Source organism: Cucurbita maxima, unplaced genomic scaffold (assembly GCF_002738345.1).
Source record: "Cucurbita maxima cultivar Rimu unplaced genomic scaffold, Cmax_1.0 Cma_Scf00009, whole genome shotgun sequence".
Lineage (NCBI taxonomy): Eukaryota > Viridiplantae > Streptophyta > Magnoliopsida > Cucurbitales > Cucurbitaceae > Cucurbita > Cucurbita maxima.
The window spans coordinates 2123484-2144709 of record NW_019272025.1 but is presented as its reverse complement, the minus strand read 5'-3'; the positions used below and the strand labels follow the sequence as shown (position 1 = coordinate 2144709).

At 34.2% G+C, this 21226-nt stretch overlaps 3 protein-coding genes across 4 annotated transcripts in view; 2 read left to right on the top strand and 1 right to left on the bottom strand.

Moving 5' to 3' along the window:
• LOC111484205 (long chain acyl-CoA synthetase 2) overlaps positions 1-7982 on the top strand; it is an 8402-nt gene extending 420 nt beyond the window's left edge. Inside the window, exons 2-19 of the mRNA XM_023130707.1 lie at positions 698-764; positions 851-940; positions 1067-1123; positions 2185-2233; positions 2326-2402; positions 3045-3084; positions 3163-3257; positions 3341-3505; positions 3651-3761; positions 3851-3938; positions 4039-4105; positions 4192-4267; positions 4350-4467; positions 4652-4897; positions 6106-6245; positions 6420-6602; positions 6689-6808; positions 7764-7982. Of these exons, the coding sequence (XP_022986475.1) occupies positions 698-764; positions 851-940; positions 1067-1123; positions 2185-2233; positions 2326-2402; positions 3045-3084; positions 3163-3257; positions 3341-3505; positions 3651-3761; positions 3851-3938; positions 4039-4105; positions 4192-4267; positions 4350-4467; positions 4652-4897; positions 6106-6245; positions 6420-6602; positions 6689-6808; positions 7764-7820 (1846 nt within the window). The 3' untranslated portion in view covers positions 7821-7982. The remainder of the gene's footprint in view (positions 1-697; positions 765-850; positions 941-1066; positions 1124-2184; positions 2234-2325; positions 2403-3044; positions 3085-3162; positions 3258-3340; positions 3506-3650; positions 3762-3850; positions 3939-4038; positions 4106-4191; positions 4268-4349; positions 4468-4651; positions 4898-6105; positions 6246-6419; positions 6603-6688; positions 6809-7763) is intronic.
• Positions 7983-9412: 1430 nt separating this feature from the next.
• On the bottom strand, positions 9413-11284 carry LOC111484300 (cold-regulated 413 plasma membrane protein 2). 2 transcript variants are annotated; one of them, XM_023130844.1, is made up of 5 exons: positions 11230-11284; positions 10958-11195; positions 10413-10520; positions 10239-10309; positions 9413-9908 (listed from the first exon to the last, which is right to left on the bottom strand). In XM_023130844.1, the coding sequence occupies exons 2-5, from the start codon at positions 11131-11133 to the stop codon at positions 9655-9657; spliced, it is 609 nt and encodes a 202-aa protein (XP_022986612.1). In that variant the 5' UTR covers positions 11134-11195; positions 11230-11284; the 3' UTR covers positions 9413-9654. The 2 variants fall into 2 exon arrangements, with proteins under 2 accessions (XP_022986612.1, XP_022986611.1); XM_023130843.1 differs by lacking the exon at positions 11230-11284 and having other exon boundaries at positions 10958-11224.
• Positions 11285-12886: 1602 nt separating this feature from the next.
• Positions 12887-17708, top strand: LOC111484197 (extra-large guanine nucleotide-binding protein 1-like). Its single transcript, XM_023130697.1, has 8 exons — positions 12887-14475; positions 14577-14714; positions 14807-14908; positions 14996-15169; positions 15830-16016; positions 16347-16588; positions 16780-16943; positions 17020-17708. Exons 1-8 carry the CDS (start codon positions 13423-13425, stop codon positions 17603-17605), a joined length of 2646 nt encoding a protein of 881 aa, XP_022986465.1. The 5' UTR covers positions 12887-13422; the 3' UTR covers positions 17606-17708.
• Positions 17709-21226: the final 3518 nt, after the last annotated feature.

Below are 21226 nucleotides of genomic sequence, written 5' to 3'. Positions count from 1 at the left end.
GGTTTTTTTTTTTTTTTTTTTTTTTTTTTTTTGGATTTAAATTCTTTAAATGATTTTATCTGATATTTTTTTTTTTCCAGAGCTAAGCCATTGGGAACTTTCATAATTTATTTATTAAAAATACACATTTTTTAAATATATATATACACATATATATTAAAACAAATTATAAAATTAATAAAAATAATTTGGAAAGTTTAATGATATAATTAAAATTTATTTTTTTAAGTATTTTTAATTTTATACTTTAAAAATTACCATCGTCATAGTTTACTAATAATTTTTAAATTTAAATATAATTCAACCATTTAAAAATTAAATGTTTACTTATAAATTAGGAAAAACTTCAATTTATAATATAAATTTTGAGTTGGTATCAATTAAAATTTTAAATTAATAATTTTATTTATTAAATCCTAAATTTTTATTGAATTCATTTTGACTATTTATTTACGATATTTAAAGTTCAAAAATTATAAATTATAAATATTAATTTAAGATTTTAATGATTTATTATTCATAAAAAAAAAAAGAAAAATATCCACGAAATTGAAGCAACTGCGAAAATTTAAAAAGGAAAAAACGCCATAAAATTTCGAGTATGAGAGTTGATCATAATCAAACGCGCCATCTGAGTGATCGCGTGAGATTTTGATCGGTGAAACTGCGGCAACCAATATGATCTCGTTTCTTGCAGCGATTCCGTCAAGAGGAATCCTGGTAACCGAATGCTTGGTCGTCGGCAAACCAACGGCGATTCCAAGGTAACAATTTCCGGCGAACTCTGAACTTGAAACGAGACCTTAAAGATCAAATTGAGTTATTGGAATTGATTCCATGAGTTTTGCAGGCGGGTTCCTATGTATGGCTCACATATCAAGAAGCGTACGATTCTGCAATCCGGATGGGTTCTGCTATTAGAAAGTGTGGCGTTAATCCTGTAAGTCCAAGTGATGTTCAATGAAATGTGTGTTCTTCGAAGTTCTAATATTGCCTTAATTTTTCACTGCATCAAGTGGAGCTATGTTTTGCCCTATCGTGACTGGTTCCTTATTTTATTTTCTAGGGAGATTGCTGTGGTATATATGGATCCAATTGCCCTGAATGGATAATTTCGATGGAGGTAAGCAATTTTGTGTTTTTGAAGATGTATATGAGGTTGAGATTTAGGGGGAAAGTCACCAATGTGTGAGCTAAATCCGCCAATTCTGTGGGACTGTTGGCTCATTTCCCTTCTTTTCAAGTTTTTCCTTCTGAAGTTATCCCTCATTTGTTTTGAATGTAAAAAACTATTATCGAACTCAAAAGCTTAAGCTTCTAGTGGGTTAAATTATAAGTTTAGTCCATGAACATTGAGGTTTGTGTCTATTTGGTCCTTTTAACTTTCAAAAGTATCTAATTATGAGATCCAACATCGGTTGGAGAGGGGAACAAAACATTCTTTATAAGAGTGTGGAAACCTGTCCTTAGTAGACGCATTTTAAAACCTTGAGGGGAAGCTTGGAAGGGAAAGCCCAAAAAGGACAATATCTGCTAGCGGTAGGCTTGAGCTGTTACAAATGGTATCAGAGTCAGACACTGGGCGGTGTGCTGGCAAGGACGCTAAGCCGTGAAGGGGGGTGAATACCAGGCAGTGTGCCAGCGAAGACGCTGGGCTCCCGAAGGGGGGTGGATTGTGAGATCCTACATTGGTTGGAGAGGGGAACGAAACATTCTTTATAAGGGTGTGAAAACTTCTCCCTAGCATACACGTTTTAAAACCTTGAGGGGAAGCCTGGAAGGGAAAGCCCAAAGAGGACAATATCGGCTAGCGGTACACTTGGGCTGTTACACTAATGAATTCTAGAAATTTTTAATTAGTATCTAATAACTTTTGAAAAAATGCTGATTTTTTTTTTAGAACAATTGATCTACTAAATACAAATTTGAATTTTATTTTTAAAAGAACCATGAACTGTCAATTTTCTGTTTAGTAGATCCATAAATTTTAATTTTAAAAAAATTCAAAAGGTCATGGACTAAATTTATAAATTTGAAAGTTCTAAGACCAAATAAATAAAAATCCCAAAGTTTGGAGACTACACTTGTAATTTAACCAAACCATTATTGTTTTAATTTGATACCATACTGAAAGTTTAATTTAATATGTTTGAGCTCTCATCTCATCTACTTTGTTGCCTACAGGCCTGTAATAGCCAAGCTATCACTTATGTACCTCTGTATGATACACTAGGTATGGTTCCTTATTCCTCCTGGCATCTTTTGGACTTTAAGAATAAGAGAATAGTAGTTTAAGCGCCTGCATTGACATTTAAACTGTTGCAGGTGCTAATGCTGTCGAATTCATCATTAACCATGCTGAAGTTTCAATTGCTTTTGTTCAAGAAAACAAACTTGCTTCTGTACGTTTCCATGCTGCTAACCTCTTCGTTCTTACCCCGTATACATAGAATTGCTAATTGTTTAAACTGTTCCATGAACATCTTGTTTTGTATTAGTTTGTTTTAAACTGTGAAATGCTAGACACAATAGTGCTTTTGGGATTTGGGTGCTAAGTGCCATAATATGCACAGGGTTTTTTTTTTTTTTTTTCATGAGGTATGCAATGTAATAATAAAACAATTATAATATTGTTATGAAGCATTAGGTATTGAAAAATTTTAAAGACATCAAGACTTTCTGCATCCGACCAATTTACTTCTTACCTTTGTTTTGTATTTTTCCCATAAAAATGGAGAATTGAAAAAGCCCAAATAAACACACACCTTACTGAGATTTTTAAGATATAATTGGTTCTTGCACGAACTCCATTTTGTTCAGTGTGTAAATATAAATGTACAGCTGCAAATTCTTAATGTCTCCTGGACAACATCTTATATCTTTGTATTAAAAGTTTGCAACTGGATAGTTACAATGCTGTGGTGTATTTTGAAAGAAGTGAAAACTTTTTAACCGTAAGATGTAAACCGCCGTTCTCCTTTCTAGCTATGAATTGGTACTTCTTTCCAATTTTTGCTTGACATAAAATGTTATTCATTGTGCAGATCTTTTCATGCCTTCCCAGGTGTTCGACTCAATTAAAAAGTACGTTGCATTAATTTCGAACTGCACTTTCGTTTTAGAGTTTTGTAAATCTAACCATCGTGTGACTTTTTGGTTCAGCTATTGTCAGTTTTAACAATGTTTCAAGTGTACATAAGAAGGAAGCCGAAGAACTGGGAGTATCTTGCTATTCTTGGGAGGAGTTCTATCAGTTGGTACAAAATGTTTTTATCTTGACCATTATTTGCCTGATCATTAACCATGGCAGCATATCTAATCTTTGTTCACTTTGCTCCAGGGAAGCTTGGACTGTGAACTCCCTTCAAAACAGAAGACCAATATCTGCACAATAATGTATACAAGTGGAACCACCGGGGAACCAAAAGGTGTTATCTTAAATAATGCAGCTATAATGGCCGAAGTTTTGTCTGTGGACCACATACTTTTATTGACAGATAAAGTGGTAAGCAGCCAAATATAAATTTTAACCTGATTAAAGAATAGTTGAGTTCTTTAATTACTATGTTCTTATTAGTTTGATTATTGTTCTATCACATTCTTCTCATATTTTGCATGACTGTAGTAATTACACGTTGGTAATCTTACAGGCGACAGAAGAAGATTCATATTTCTCATTTCTTCCTCTAGCCCATGTGTATGATCAGATAATGGAGACCTATTGCATCTACAAGGGTTCATCTATCGGGTTCTGGCGTGGGGTAATTTTGATCAGTTGATATTCTTGCTTTTATGATCTCACCTCCTAATTATGTGAACTTATGTGGTAGTTTGTGTGTTAACTTTGCAGGACATCAGGTTTTTGCTGAATGATATTCAGGAACTGAAGCCAACAATATTTTCTGGAGTTCCTCGGGTCTATGATCGTATTTATTCGGGTGCATAATATGTTCATGTTTCATGTTCTTCATTTAGTAATTTATCCATTGTTTTGAAATTACGTGGTTTATGTAATTTCCAGAACCTTTGTTGTTATAGGTATTCTGAACAAAGTTTCATCCGGAGGTAGTTTGCGGAAGATGTTATTTGATTATGCATACAATTAGTACGTTCGAATTCTGTGTTCAATATACTGGTTTAAGTTACCTGTATTATCTCCTATTGTGTAACTGATAAAGAGAGTGCTAACAGCAAGCTAGGATATCTGTCGAAGGGTGTGCCCCAGGAAAAAGCTGCACCTCTCTTGGACAAGCTTGTATTTGACAAGGTTTGTCATTTATTCTGTTTATATATGTTCATTCAAATATAAAGCTTCTTTACATAATAAAAGTGCTATTCTATTGTGAAAGATCAAAGAAGCATTTGGTGGAAGAGTTCGTCTATTTTTATCTGGTGCTGCACCTTTGCCCAGGCATGTGGAAGAGTTCTTGAGGGTTACCAGTTGTGCAACTTTAAGCCAAGGATATGGTATTCAATATAATATTTATTATTTTATTACCTAATCAAACTAGATTCACCGGAATAATTCTCGGGTCTTCTGAAAAAATTAGTGCCATTTATTGAAAAAACGAAGGCAAAAAATTCAGAGTTCGAAGAGATCATAATGCATTCATAATTTTTTTAATGAGCTCGTATCTTATTGCAATTTTAGGCCTTACAGAAAGTTGTGGTGGATGTCTTACATCCATAGCCAATGTTTTCACCATGATGGGAACTGTTGGAGTTCCAGTTACTACCATTGAAGTAAGGCTCGAGTCAGTTCCTGATATGGGGTATGATGCACTGTCAAGCACACCTCGTGGAGAGATTTGCTTAAGAGGAAGTACTTTGTTCTCTGGATATCATAAACGGCAAGATCTAACAGAAGATGTTCTTATTGACGGATGGTTTCATACAGGTAAAACCACACAGTAATATTTATATTATAATTAGTGGGATTAGAAGGGAGAGTTTCTCGACATATTTTACCCTTTTTCACCATCTCCTCATTTTAATTATACGTTTCCATATCCGTTTTGTCCTTGCGTTCCTTTATGGCAATTGTTTCCTCAAAAGAATTAGTTTCTCTTAATTTTTTGACCATGAAAGCTAAACAAATTAGTAAAACTAGGTTGATCCGCTGAGATCTCAAATAAGGTGTGAATATAGCTGGAAGTTCAGTTCAAACACATCTATGTTTTAGAGATGTGTTTCAATACGTGTGAGATCCCATAGAGGGGAACGACATCGATTGGAAAGGAAAACAAGTGCCAACGGGAACGTTGGGCCCCGAAGAGGGGTGGATTGTGGGATCCTACATCTGTTGGGGAGGAGAATGAAGCATTATTTATAAGGGCATGGAAACTAAACCCTAGCAGACACGTTTTAAAAACCTTGAGGGGAAGCCTAGAAGGGAAAACCCAAAGAGGGCAATATTTGTTAGTGGTGGGGTTGGCCGTTAATCTCTCTCTCTCCACCTGACCTTACTTGTGAACATGATCTTTTCTATAGGTTGTACAACCATATGCTTGTCTAAAACACTTTCTCTCCTCGAGAGAAAAAATGATGCATCTTAATGATTTAAAGAAAGCCAACATCCATAATTATTATAGGAATAATATTTCAAAGTGCTTTATGCTTCAGCACTTATCAATTGACTTGAGCCATTTTCACTTAATTCAACATTCCAGCCCCTTCTTTTGACTTTCTTGATCTATTATTATACTGGGCCACTAGTGTTGGTCTTCCATTCTTTCTTTTTAATATTCATAAGGTCTATGCTAACTTTTGCTCAAATCAACTAATTTTACTGGATTACTATTTGATGCTACAAAAATTTTCGTTTTGGTAATTAGGAAGCTCGTAGAATTTTAAACCCAAGCCTCCTAAGTTATGCACACTTGTTCTATGTGCTCTTGTGACCACTAAGCCTCCTAAATTATGCACATTTAATTATGTTGCAGGAAAGTTAAACTGATATTCTTTAGACGTGCAGCTCGTTAATTATTTTACGTATAACCTTTTCATCATTATTAAATGTGTTTCAACGCTTTTTTCTAATCATCTGAACATTTGGTTTATGAATTCCATTAGCTATTTACTAGAACAAATGTATACATATTACAGGGGACATTGGCGAATGGCAGCCTGATGGATCGATGAAAATAATTGATCGGAAAAAGAATATATTTAAGCTGTCCCAGGGGGAGTATGTTGCAGTGGAGAACATCGAAAACATATTCTTGCAATGCCCTCTGATTACCTCGGTACTGCCTACTGGATAGAAATTGATTCTTGCATAACTGAGATACATTAGATGACAGTTTTGTTTATTTGGATGCTTTCTCAAACATATTGGAATTATGTTTCTTCACTTCTAAAATTTTAATTTTAATCTTTCCATTACTCATTTTTCAAAAAACAATTTCTGTCGCATACAGATTTGGGTCTATGGAAATAGTTTCGAGTCATTTCTTGTGGGTGTGGCGGTTCCCGATCAGAAGGCCTTGGAGGATTGGGCACGGAACCATAATGTGACTGGTGACTTTAAATCTTTGTGTGAGAACCTCAATGCAAGGAAGTATATTTTGGATGAGCTCAATAGCAATGGTCAGAAGCACCATGTATGTACCGTTTAGATGCTCAATTTTGATCAGGATATTACTGTTTACAGACACTTCTTTATCTAATCTGGAAAAATATTTGGCAGCTTCGAGGATTTGAGCTATTAAAAGCAATTCATTTGGAACCATATCCCTTTGACATGGAGAGGGATCTGATAACTCCAACATTTAAACTGAAGAGACCACGGCTGCTTAAATACTACAAGGTATTACTTATCCCACTTTCGGATTAAATCCTTTAGCGTTTCTGCTGTTCTCTTTTATTCCGAGCTTCGTTGCGTCAGTATTGAACCAAACACCTGAGGCTGCTGCGTGATTCAGTGTAGTACCTGTTTATGTTTAATTCGTTGCTGATTTTTTCTGTTGAATTCTGCTTTGGCCCTTCGGCTGTGTTTGAAAAAGCTACCCACATCATGAAAAAACATTTATATGCGTAGTTTCCCTTCTCTCTTTATATGCGCCCAAGTTAGCCAAAGGAAGTGCATATAACTTTACAATTGGCTGTGATTTGAGATGAATAGATATATATTTTTTTAAAAAAAGAATTCTTCCTACCGGCGAAGCTATTGTAATAGCCCAAGCCCCCCGCTATCTGATATTGTTCTCTTTGAACTTTTCCTTTTGGGCATCTCCACAAGGTTTTTAAAACACAGTCTGAAGTTTCCACACTCTTATAAAAAATGTTTCTTTTTCCTCCTCAACTAATTTGAGATTTAAATTGGAAACCTAATTTACAAGGGTGTGGAAACCTCTCTCTAGCACACGCATTTTAAAAACTTTGAGGGAAAGCCCGAAAGGGAAAGCCCAAACAGGATAGTATCTGCTAGCCATGTTACAAATTTCTTATGGAAAAGAGATTCTAGCCTTCGCAGAAAAGCAACTTACCAAAAAAAAAAAAAAAAAAACTACTCTCCTGCCTCTAATGTTGGCTATTGACATATAAAACACCACAATTCTTTGAAATACAGTTTTAACAGAAATGCTCCTGAAAAAGTGTTTCCAGACAACAGTTAACCTCACCTTGAACTACGCTCAAAAGTCTATATACAGCTTCTCATACTTTAAACTTCATTGTATGATGGGTGTTTATCTATTGATTTGCAATGCCAACTTTATTATGTTTGATTCTATTTGGTTACTCTCTTGTAATTCCATGTGCAGGAGAGAATTGATCAACTATATGAAGAGGCAAAGAAGGCAGCAAAACCGATAAGTTAAGTGTACAAATCTTAGTAGCGATCCTTGAAATCCTAATAAAAGGAGAGAAATATGTTAACTTATGAAGAAATTTTTGTGCTGACTTTGTGGATGAACTTGAAAATTCCATAGAAAATATAAGTCTTAATATAGAAGTTATCAAAACATGACTTCAATTCTAAACTTCGCACACAAAAGCAAGGTAGAAAAATGTGCATTTGTTTATGTGAGATCCCACGTTGATTGGGGAGAAGAATGAAACATGAGGTAGTGTGCTAGCAAGGAGGGATGGATTAGGAGGGTCTCACATTGAATGGAGAAGGGAATGAGTGCCAGCGAGGGTATTAGGCCCTGAAGGGAAAGTGGATTGTGAGATCCCACATTAGTTGAGAAGGAGAACAAAACATTCATTATAAGGGTGTGAAAACCTCTCTCTAGTACACGTGTTTTAAAAATTTTGAAGGAAATTTCAAAGAAGTCTATATCTGCTAATTGAGTTGTTACAATTTAAGTTCAAACCTTTAAAAAGTTGTGGTATCCACTAACCAAGAGAAGTGGACTCATTTACCCACCCAAGGGATATCAATTTGTTTGTGCCATATGATCGGCTCCAACAGACACATGATACATGTTTTATATTATTTAAAAGGTGGGCCTAAGTTTTGTTTTATCGTTGAGTTATATTCACGTTTGACTCATTTTTACGTTATTTTTAGTAGTTAAACTATATATATATATATTTTTATTATAGTGATCTATTATTAAGTCAAATTTTTAGAGGACATTTGTTTGAAAGTAATTCTATACGGTTAACCTAGTGAGTAATTATGTTTATTTCATCACATATCCATTAATGGTGGGTAATTATGTTTATTTTATCACATATCCAAGTTCTTTACTGGCCTCAAATTCAAATTCATAGTAGTTATGTAGTTAAGACATGTTATAAAGTTCTTTTATTAAGATGCTAATTGAGTTATATAAGTTATAGTTTGAGTATTATATATCGGTAACCATAGAAAGGATTTGTTAAACAATCATATACGGGTGTTAAGAAGGGTCAATGATATATTTAAAAAAATTACTAATTTACTATAACTGGTTCATTTAAACTCAATCTTCAAAGTTTATGGACGTTAGTCTATTGAGTTTATGGATGATTTAGAGAAATGTCATTTTATTAATCTATTGAGTTTATGAATGATTAGAGTAATTTAATTTCACTGATCTTCATTTATCATCTAAATGGTATGTGGATATCGAGATATGTCACAAATGTCAAGAATATACGAGTTTATGAATGATTAGAGTAATGTAATTCCACCTAATCTTCATTTATCATCTAAATGGTGTGTGGATATCAAAAAACGTCACAAACATCGAAAATATAGACTGAATTATACCACATGCGTTGAACAATTTCAATTATGTTTCTAAATTTTTTACTCTAAAATTTGTTAAAAATAAATATTCTTGAAAAATTCTTTCTATCAAATAATTATGTAACGAAGTTATTTGTAAATGAAATAAATGTAAGAAAGATTTTAATCTTCTATATAATTTAAATAATAATATCACATGCTCTCTAATTTTTACACATAACTACACGTAAATAATTATGTAAGACGGTGATCCTTTAATCTTCACATTCAATAAACAGGTATTGTTTCACATTTTGTCCCACGGATAAGACAATCTTTCGTGAGATAAATTTCTCATGCAACTTTACACTGACCCAGCCTACAATGATACAATCACACTCAATTGCTAAAAAAAAGAAGAATAAACTCAAATCTCAAAGCCCACATTCCCAAACAACACAAAGAACAATGTATAATTACATTTAAAAAACCAATCAAAGCACACGAACTACCAGTGCCCAGACAGGGAAAACAAAGAGAAGGATGATACCAATGGTGTTTGAGATGCCATTGGCTTTGGTGAAGGAGTTTCTGAATCCACCAGAGGCTCTGATGTGTTCTTGCAGCAAATAGCATGATATGATCAGGCAGATTGCTTCTCCAATGGCGTCGTTCCTCATCGTGCTCGCAAACAACCCCGGAGCCACCACAATCAGAAGTATTAAAGCCCCAGGCAATTCAAGCCAATCTGTATTTCCAGGCAATGAGAGAATGGAATGCAATAAATAGTAGTTTATGTGACGCGAAATTTCTATTTGATGGAAGCTTTAAGTTATTAGATTGGAGTATTGTGTATAATTATGAATGAGGTTGGGGATGTTATTTGATCCTTTAACTTTGGTGAATCAAATTATCTTGGAAATGTGTTTTAACTTGAAGTTTTGGATCTTTTGATTACTTCAGTGTTCTGTCTAATTTCATCATAAGCTCAAAGATGCTTTATCAGCCAGCAGATTTTGTTCTTCATAAACCAAAAGTGAGTTCAATAATATGTGTAATCAAGTCGAGAACGAATTACCTGGGAATCGTCGTGGGAAGAAGAGACGGAGCACAACAGCAATGGCGGCGACCCATTTTCCAAACTCTCCCCTGCAAGAGAAAGCAATTTAGCCAGAGACAACAAAAACGCAATTCGAGGAGCTTCGTTTGAAGCCAATTGCTAGGGTTATCGCTCAATTGTGGAGATGATCACCTGAGAAAAAAGAAAATAACTCCAGAAAGACTGAAGAAAATGTACGGAATCAACAACGAGGTAAGGATATTCGTCTTCCAGTTCGTTCGATCCAAAATCAACAAATAGCTGCAGTTACAAAACAGGTTAGAGTTGAAAATTGTACAAAAACATCAATAGAAAAAAGAATTAGAGCGGAATCAAAATGATCCAAAAGAAACCTAAAAGAAAATTCATCGAAAACGAAAACGGAAAAGAACACTCAGTAAGTCAATGATTCATAAAGCATTACAGAAAAGCAGAGGCACATTTTGTAACAAGAATCACTCCCCTAACTAAATCGTTCTCATACTCCTCAATCGATTCAACACAGAAATCAACAAAAAAAATTTACTCAAGTTGAACAGATACCGATCACAAAACACAAACTATTCCGCAAATCAAAATCGCCAAATTAACCTCTCCAACAAAAATCCTACTAAAAAGATAACATCATGAAATTCAACTAACAAACAAATACCAGGAAGAAACAGAAATAAGCCATAAAGAGAAAGGGAAATACATACATAGCAGCAAAGGAAGCAAGCCATTGGAGGAAAGCAGCAGGAAAACCCGAAGCACCAAGCTGAACAGCATGTGTAGCAAGCTTTTTAGCAGCGTTACCAAGCTCCCGAAGATCATTGGAGATCAGATCCGCAGCGTCAGAATCCGTCACCATTTTCAAGTAGCTCGGTTTCACCATCTTCAGTACGCCTCTTCGATCTTCGGATCTGGTGAAAATGCAGAAGAAACAGCAGCAGCAGAAGAAGAAGAAGAAGATCGCAAGTTCCGAAGCAGAGCAGAGAGACAGACAGGATTTTTCTGTAAATAAAGAAATGGATTGGATCAAATTGTAGAAGATGATGACCTTGCGTAACCGCACCACGTGGACCTTATAATGGTGGGCCCACCTTTCTATTATTTTCGCGATTCCTCCGCCACGTGGCATTCTGACTTTGTTCCATTTTTTTTTTAAAATAAAAAACATTTTCGTTATTGTTTTGGCTACGTACTAAGCAGATGACTTGTAATACAAAAATTGCTTCCCCGCCTTAATTTCCGATGATTTGTAAATCAAATATATATATTATAATACACGTGTTAAATTCCCATTCGTCCACGTCTATTATCAATTTAGATCTGTTATTTTATTTATTAAATTATTTGTTCAATTCAACCATCTTTCTGTTTTTATTTTTTTATTTTTTGAAGAAATAAAAATATTAAATTACATTTTGTTTACCCTTTCTTAATTAAATTAAATTAAATTAATATTAGTTTAATTATTTTGATATTACATCAAAATCATAAAATGATTAAATACATTTTTAGAATTATAATTATTATAATTCAAACATAATTTGAATAATATGGTATTTTAGATAAATAAGTTTTTTTTTCTTCTAAAGCTCAATGGGCCCAAAGCCCATGTTTGATGGGGTTAAGCCCAAGACCAATGGGTCAAAGCTAACTCGGCCCAAACCCACATTACTCAGCCCAACCCACTTTAACTCAGTCCAATGTAAAGATTGAAAGCTCTTTGAAAACTAAAGACGTGGAGGTCGGTTCCAACGAAGGGTCACTTTGGAAGCCATAATTCAAGTCAAAATATAAAATATTGTTAATTTAAGGTTAAATTAATAAGATTTTTTTTTTTTAATTTTACATTATATTTCAAAAATATATCCAACTTTTAAAAATTGGAATAATATTCGTAACAATTTTTTTTTTTTTTATAAGAATTAAGAATGTTAATGTTATTTTTAAATTTTAATGGATATTTTTTAAACATAATATATAATATAAGTGTATTTTTTAACTTTTATTTAAATCTAATATAATAATAATAATAATTATTATTATTATTATTATTTTTTTTTTGTAAGAATTTAGATTAACCAGGGTAGGATTTATAATTTTTAAATATGTTTTTTTTTTCTATACTCTATTTTTTTTTCAATTACATGTATATTATTTTAATATAATTATTTGATTCAAAATAAATTTATAATTAATAATAATAAACTATAATTAATAAAACTAAGTAATTATTAATAAATTATTATAAGAGTATAAGATTAATGGTATATCTCATTTAATATAATTTATTCTACTATATATACAATATTTAATTTTCAAAAATAAAAATGTGCTAAATATTTATGGTTAAAAATTTATATATTCTATCAAAAGAGAATTATTAAAATTATCACAAAATAAATTCAAAAACATAAAATTAAAAATACTAAAATAATTAAGAAAAGTTAATTATCTATAATTAAAATATTTTTTTATAGTTATTTTATTTTCAGATATTATATTTTTAAACATTTTTAATTTTTTTTATTTAATTATAAATAAAATATTGAATCAAACCGTCATTTCTTCGAGAAACGAGACATCCGGTAAAATTTCCCTTAGCTCGCTCGCTACTCACCTCTTCCGCCCGATACGACACGACAAATCACTATTTTTCTATCGCAGAATGTTCAAGATCGCCTTTCAATTCGAATTCTATGGAGTGGGGACGACGAACGTGGAATGGAGATTCGGTATTACTCGAACAAGTCCCTTCTCCAATTTGACGTATTGTCTTCATATTTGATTGTAATAATGGCGAACACGTACCTTTGTTCTGTCCCTCTGATCGATTTTCTTGCTACTCTAACGCGTTGATTTCCACCATTGGATACTTTTTCTAGTAATCCAAGTCTTCGCTGCAGTCTTTGTGTTGACTGAGTATGGCATTCGCATTCCCACCATTTTCTTTAACAGGACACTCATTTTCCTTGTGCCCTATCGTCATAAAGTCTTCTGATTCGACTTTCTTGAATGTGGGCTCCCACGAACTGGAGAATCGCTACTCCTTTTTTTTTTTTTTTATTTATTTATTTATTTCTTTGATCCTTGTGTTTTGGAGGTTTTGTTTATTGATTATGCTCGATGGGCTTGGATTGGGATTTTTTGAATTTTGTTGTTTAATCGGCGAGTTATGGTTCGGATTCTGAAAAAGTTTTTCCAGGAGAAGCCTGCTTCTCCTGTTAACGATGAAGATTTCTCTGCTGAATGTTCTTTTGCCGTCGAATATACTGGTCCTGGAATCAATTACGAAATTCCCCGTGCAGTTCCTATCAATGTCGATGATATTCCAACTGCTTCTCTTGTTGTTTCATCGTCTCAGTTCGGCGATGATTTATCATCGCTGCCTGTGATACAACCTATCTTCAAGAAACTGAAAAGGGGCTCAAATTCCATCCCTAATTCTGTTTGTCTTGGTGCCAATAAGGAGGATAATGGGAAAGATGAATGTAATATCAATTCATGTGATGGAATTGGAAGTTCTGGTGAACTAGAGAATTTCTATGAGCAAAGGGGAAGATTAGAATCATTGGAAATTAAGAGTGAAGAGGATTTTCAAGGTTACACAAACTCGAGCGATTCGGAATCGGAAGAATCCGGTCGGAGCTCGTCTTCTGGGATTTTTGCTGTAAGAGAGGGAGAGGAAGAAGATGATGAAGAAACTCAGCCACGGCATGGCAGAAGGCCTTCATCTGTTACCTTTCTTGATACTCATTCAAGTCAATTTGAGGATGAGAGTATCCAAGAGATGCCTAGAGCTGAAAGGAAGGGGAAGAAAGGGTCGTGCTATTACTGCCTCAAAGGGAACCGTTTCACTGAAAAGGAAGTATGTTTAGTTTGTGGAGCCAAATATTGTTTTGAGTGTGTAATAAGAGCAATGGGATCAATGCCAGAAGGAAGGAAGTGTATCAGTTGTATTGGGTTCAGGATTGATGAATCAAGAAGAGAGAACCTTGGTAAAGTATCTAAAGTGCTCAAGAGGTTGCTTACTGACTCGGAAGTTAAGCGCACGATGTTGCGTGAGAAGGGGTGTGAAGTTAATCAGCTCCCAGCAAGACTTGTTTACGTCAATGGCGTCCGTTTAAGTCACCAAGAGCTGCTTATGTTGCAAAGTTGTCGAAAGCCACCGAAGAATCTAAAACCAGGACGGTATTGGTATGACAAAGTATCAGGCTTCTGGGGAAAGGTCCTCTCTCTTTGATTGATTGATTTTGTTTGATCTTATGAGCATGTAGAAGAAGTTATTTGCACCATGAGAAGTTTCTTACTTAGTTTTGAACTAAACAGGAAGGACGTGGACCAAGTCAGATAGTTAGCTTCCAGCTCGAAGTCGGAGGTGGGATGAAGAGGGATGTTAGCAATGGCGATACAAACGTGTGCATCAATAATCGAGAGATCACTAAACAAGAGCTCCGGATACTGAAGGTGGTGTTGTTTATCCAGCGTTTATATTTAGTTTAGCTTTATTGAATCGTAAGGACGTGCAAATAACACAAATGGGATCATGTTGCTTGCAGATGGCTGGAGTACCTTGTGAAGGAAGGCCTTCTTTTTGGGTTAGTGCTGATGGATCATATCGAGAAGAGGGAATGAACAATCAGGGGAAAATATGGGACAAGGTAACATTATGCGACAACGTTTGATTTTTGCTGCTCTGTCTTATATATATGAAACTCACATGAACACTTGAGTACTTTTCTCTGCAGACTAGAACGAAGCTTGCGTGTGCCCTTTTTTCTTTGCCTATTCCTTCTAATTCTGCACCTTCTGGAGAGGAAATAGTGGACAAAGCTAGTTATGTTTGTCCCGAGCTGAAACCGATTCATAAACTTCTACTTGTTGGCCACAAAAATTCTGGCACGAGTACCATATTCAAGCAGGTAATTTCAGTAGTAATACTACATTTTATGCTTCATAAACTTCTACTTGACCCTTCTTGGTTGTACTTGGGAATATCTCCCACGGCTAGCGGATATTGTCCTCTTCGGGCTTTTCTTTTCGGGCTTCCCTTTCCCTTAAGGTTTTTAAAACGTGTATGGTAGGGAGAGGTTTCCACACTCTTATAAAGAATGTTTTGTTATCCTCCCCAACTTATGTGGGATCTCACAATCCACCACCCCCCTTCGGGGCCCAACATCCTCGCTGAAACTCGTTCCCTTCTCCAATCGATGTGAGTCCCCCTAATCCACCTCCCTTCGAGGTCCAACGTCCATGTTGGTACGCCGCCTCGTGTACACCCCCTTCGGAGCTCAGCCTCCTCATTGGCATATTACCTAGTGTCTGGCTCTGATATCATTTGTAAGAGATGAAGCCCATCGCTAGTAGACATTGTCCTCTTTGGGCTTTCCCTTTTGAGCTTCCCCTCTAGGTTTTTAAAACGCGTCTGCTAGGGAGAGGTTTCCACACCCTTATAAAGAATGCTTCGTTCTCCTCTTCAACTGATATGAAATCTCGCACTATCCTTAGTATACTACAAATAATATTGATATAGAAGGCTTATCCTGTATACTTCCTGAACAGTGATCATTTCTTCATTTTAGGCCAAACTAATATATAAAGTTCCTTTCTCTGATGACGAGCGTCGTAGTATAAAGTTCCTGATTCAAAGGAAGTTGTATTGGTATCTTAGCATACTATTGGAAGGACGGGAACGTTTTGAAGAAGAGATTTTGATGGACGAGAAAAATAAGAAACCCGTGAACGATCCGTCCACCTCGTCAGCATCAGGTCTGTTGTAATTCAATTTTCAGATGTGTTTTTTTCGCAACAATGAATAACTTGCATAGAATATGTCCACATTGATGCACTTTTCAGTCAATAGATTATGATTTCATTGTGACTACATGTAATGGCCTAAGCCCACAGCTAGCAGATATCGTATTCTTTGAGTTTTTCCTTTCGGGCATCCCCTCAAGATTTTTAAAACGCGTGTGTTAGGGAGAGGTTTTCATACCCTTATAAAGCATGTTTCGTTCTCCTCTCCAACCGATGTGGGATCTCACACTACATTAGTCAGCTGATTAATGAGTAGAGTACTGGATTGTTCTGTGGTGACAGGGAATGAAGATCCGTTGGAGCGTAAGACCACCTATTCCCTTGGCCTTAAACTGAAAGGATTTGCAGATTGGCTTCTTCAAGTCGTGGCGTCGGGTAACTTCGAAATCATATTCCCGGCTGCTACCCGTGTGTATACCCAATTAGTGGAAGAGTTATTGAAGGATGAAGCCTTTCAAGCCACATACAGTAGAAGACACGAACTAGAAATGCTCCCAAGCGTTGCTACGTATTTCCTTGATCAAGTGAGTTCATGTTTTTGGTTATGTTTTCGGGTGAGTTTATGTTATTAGAAATGCTTACAGTTTATTAGATGTTTTCGGTTTTCGGTTTTCGGTTATCACAGTTTATTAGATCGGGTGAGTTTATGTTTCCCCTGGTGTCCTGCTTATGAATACCGGACTACAGATCATAGTAAATTTCTTTATCAACGCAGGCTGTTGACATTTCAAGTACAGAGTATGACCCTTCTCACAAGGACATCTTGTATGCCGAGGGGATCTCCTCATGTAACAGCCTCATTAACATGGAGTTCTCATTCCCAGAGTCACGACAAGACTCCTATCTCGATCCTCCTTACGAGCACGATTCGTCGTTAAGGTTGTTTTTTCAATGGATTTTAGCATACATTTATATGAAGTCACCAGCTAAAAAACCCGATGCCTTGCACTTTTAGGTACCAGCTGATTCGAGTTCATCATAGTACCCTGGGAGGGAACTGCAAATGGTTGGAGATGTTTGAAGACATGAACATAATCTTATTTTGCGTTGCTTTGACCGATTACGATGAATTCGACGAAGACGATAACGGAGTTCTAGCAAACCGGATGATGGTAAGCAAGCAACTCTTCGAAAGCATCGTGACGCATCGAGCCTCGAGAGGGAAGAACTTCCTTCTCATACTCAACAAGTTTGATCTCTTTGAAGAAAAGATCATTCAAGTTCCTCTTGACCAATGCGCGTGGTTCCATGACTTCAATTCGATGATGGCTACAAATTCGGGTGGAGGAAGTAGCAGCGACACGAACCCGGCATTTGCTCAACGAGCGTTTCAGTACATAGCAGTGAAATTCAAGAGATTGTTCAGTTCTTTGACAGACAAAAAGTTGTTTGTTTCACAGACTACAGGGATGAAGGCTGAAAATGTGAATGCAGCTCTTAGATTTGCAAGGGAGATAATCAAATGGCAAGTAGACAAGCCTAACCTCAGCGTTACTGAAATTTCAAATGCCAGCGTTGATGCAAGCAGCAGCTTCACATAGGAAATCAAATTTTAATGAGGTATTGTAAATTTAGTTCATTATATGGCTCTCTAAGTTATTGATTTTTTTTTTCTTATAGAATAAAGCTAAATAATTAAGATCAGCTCTATATGGTTGAATAAATTCACTCCTGCTTTGCGCGAAATGGAATAGACTCTGTTTACATTGACACATCATATGCTTGTGTGGAAAGTTGTTGAGAGGGTGTGTGGTGTCACAATCGCGCTCTCGCAAGAGTGAAATAGTGATTGTGTGACATTTGTTCTAACCTAGCTAACAAGTTAGTCGTGTGAATTTGCACTTCACGGACAATATTGATATATGCTCGAGTTTTGTGTCACGTTTGAGAGGAATGTTGTAGAAAACTTAGGCAAGGAAATATGGAAAACAATTTTAAAAAAAATAATGTTATAGGTTATGGATAACGTATAACTTGGGTAGGGAGAATTGACAAACGTCCTTCTATAATATATTTTGGGGCATTTTAGCCATGATAGATGTAGACATAATTTTGATGACTAGTCATACACCCGTATGTTAATATAACTATAATAATAAAAGCCAAAACTATACTAATAAAAATCTATTTAACATGAAAGCATGTAAAATGGGCTTGAAATGAGTTTACGGCCATGGACATGGCCAATATGATTTAGACAAGTATGATTGAAACATCCGACATGATGTTATAGACAACACTAATTGGACAAACACGGATAATTACGACAACTCTTACGTGTACAAATTTTGGACAAATGAAAAACAAGACACCTGTCAAGCGAAAATGATCAAATTAGTGACGTGTAGGAAATTAAGGTGACATGTGATGTGACATCTCAGATTTTTCTTCAAATTATCAAACTAAAGGCGCAGCACGTGGCACCGATGTGGACAGACTATTAACCGCATAATTTATTAAATAGAATATTATTTACTCAAAAAAGTTTAAAATTTATTTTATTTTCTTTTTTGAAGGAGAAGCATGAGATAGTTTTGCAAAGTCTAATAAATTATTAAATTTTATAAATGTGATAAAATTTAAAAAATAATTATTTAATTAACTTATAAATCATTTCCCTAAATTTAAAATTTAAAAGTATACTAATTTCAGTTAAATTATAAATTTAGTTTTATATCCCTAAAATTTAAATTTCACTAATGAAAATATATTTAAATCCATGGAAAAAATTAATTAATATTGAATGATCTTAAAATTTTAGAAAATTAAAGATGAAATTGAGAATTATGGCAAAGTAAGAGACAAAGTAAATAAATAAATAAATAATAATAATAATAATAATAATAATAAAAAGAACAGAATCTTATTAAAAATGATTAAAATAGAAATATACACGTAACTCCACAGTTTTGGACTTTTCGGGGCAGCTGAAAGCCAGAACCTTCGGAAGCCACCACCGCTGCCGACCGGAAAAGTGGAGAACCACCGCCGCGTCGTGAAGAAACGGCGGTGGCGGTGGCGATGGCGGTGGGCAAAAGCAGAAAATTAACTGATTTACTATACAAATATATTCATGAAATACTTACAAAGAGATGAGAAAGGAAAACAGAGGAAAACAGAGGACAACAGAGGAAGGGGAGTTCTCCGGCGGCGCATCACGACGGAGCGAAGCGATCGATGAGCAAACAGATGGTGGTTTCTCGTTCTGTTTCGTCGGAATCTGGAGAGAGGATGTCGTTTTTGGGTTGGTTGATGTCGTTTTGGAGGAATTGGTTGGATTTGGGCATCAATGGCTTCTTCTTCTTCTTCTGAGCTTCAACTCTGTTCTTCCACTTCCCCAGCTCGCTCATCCATGACTCCACCATTGCCGACATCTTTTCTTTTTCTTTTTCTTTTTCTTTTTCTTTCTGCAGAATTTGGAGAGGTTTATATAGAGAGAACATATATTTTATTTATTTATTTATTATTATTATTCATGGGTTGAATAGTCAATTTATGGAGGAATTTTGAGGTATATTCCTAATAGATATTTCATTTTTTCAATTTCCTCTAATTATTACTTCTTTCCCCTATTTTGCATTTAAAAAAAAAAAAAAAACTATTTATAGATCTAATATATTTAAATTTATTAATTTTAATTAAATGATATAAATTATTTAAAAATTTAATTAAAAAAAACATATGCATCCAAATTAATAAATCTATTTAATTTAATAATAATGTATACTTTGCACCTCTCTTGTCTTGGCATTAAAATTTTAAACCTCTCAATTTTTTAATTTTCGGATAAAAATAAAATTTAAAATTGGTATCGAGCATCTTGATAACATTACTACATTATTTATTTATTGTAAGTTACTCTGAAGGGTGAAGATTATCCCATTGTTCGATACGAATTCTTTTAGTATACTTTATTCTTACTCACATATTTTTTTTAAAAATTTCGAGTAGGTCATTTAATAAGAATTGTTTCAAGTCAAACACACTTTATTATAAAATTTATAAAATCGAGCCGTAAAATATTAAGTGGGTATAGTATTGGTATCGGTAATAATTATTAATTATTTTTTTTTTTAAAAAAAATAATTTTATTGGTGGGAGAGAGAAAAAGGGAATGGGAAAGTGGTTAGCGTGTGGGGACTCTATTTTTTGGATTATTTGGCAGTGATTATGTGGAAGAATTGAGAAGATGATAAGGATGGTGACGTGGATGTGTAGTGGGACCCACATCACTTTAAATTAATTTTTCCCATTGATTTGATTTTGATTTGGGTTTTGGACTTTTTTTGTTGATATTATTCTCTTAAAAAAAAAAAAAAAGGTTATTTTGGGATTTTAATTTTAAATATCTTTTAAATTTGGAGGTTTTCTATTCAAATGCATTTAATTTTATTATCGAACAAAAAAAGAAAAATGCATTTATTTAGGCATTGGTTGATAATTATTTAATTTTTGGAAAATTGTGTTGATTCGATCCTATTTACTTTACTTTGATTTTTATCTTTATTAAAAAAAATATTTAATTTTAGTTAAATTATAAAAAAGCAAGTTTAAAAAAAAACTATTTTTATGTCCCATTTAATATTATTTTGATTCTAAAATAAAAAAAAAAAAGAGTTTTTTAAAACGAGGTTTTCAAAAAAAAAAAATAAAATTTTTTATTGTTGATTTTATCGATTTCATGATGGAGCAAAAAAAGATACACATTACACTACGATTCTAAATGAGAAGAACTAGACTATGTCTTAGAGAGAGGGTCGGTTCCTTAAGGACCACAAATAGATTGAAAGTAGAGAAATTCTATCATTTTTATTCATTTCAAATCATTTTTTTTTTATTTTGATTTTTATTTTAAGATTGAAAATAATTTAGGAAAATTAAAAGAAAATTTGTTTTATATATTAAAAAGGAATTATTATATAAAATATTGGCCGCCCAAAGAGTTTATAGTTATCAAACAATTTAAGCTTCAAAAGTGGCCTTCGTCGACTTGCCCTTCTGGACCACTTTATAGTTTGCATATATAACCCTTATTACATTTTTTATTTCAAATATACCCCTCCCTATTTTTTCTTTCCATTTTTGCCCTTATTCTAGGGTTGGAAATTTTCTGTTTTTGGAGAAAAATCCGCCTTTTTTTTTTTTTTTTTTTATTTTTTTTT

Coding starts and splice junctions, on each gene's coding strand:
- LOC111484300 (XM_023130844.1), bottom strand. CDS start 11,133: ATGGTGAAACCGAGCTACTTGAAAATGGTGACGGATTCTGACGCTGCG. Junction 10,521..10,957: donor CTTGCTTCCTTTGCTGCTAT/GTATGTATTTCC, acceptor TTGTAACTGCAG/CTATTTGTTGATTTTGGATC. Junction 10,310..10,412: donor GTTATTTTCTTTTTTCTCAG/GTGATCATCTCC, acceptor TTTCTCTTGCAG/GGGAGAGTTTGGAAAATGGG.
- LOC111484197 (XM_023130697.1), top strand. CDS start 13,423: ATGGTTCGGATTCTGAAAAAGTTTTTCCAGGAGAAGCCTGCTTCTCCT. Junction 14,476..14,576: donor TATCAGGCTTCTGGGGAAAG/GTCCTCTCTCTT, acceptor TGAACTAAACAG/GAAGGACGTGGACCAAGTCA. Junction 16,589..16,779: donor CTACGTATTTCCTTGATCAA/GTGAGTTCATGT, acceptor TTATCAACGCAG/GCTGTTGACATTTCAAGTAC.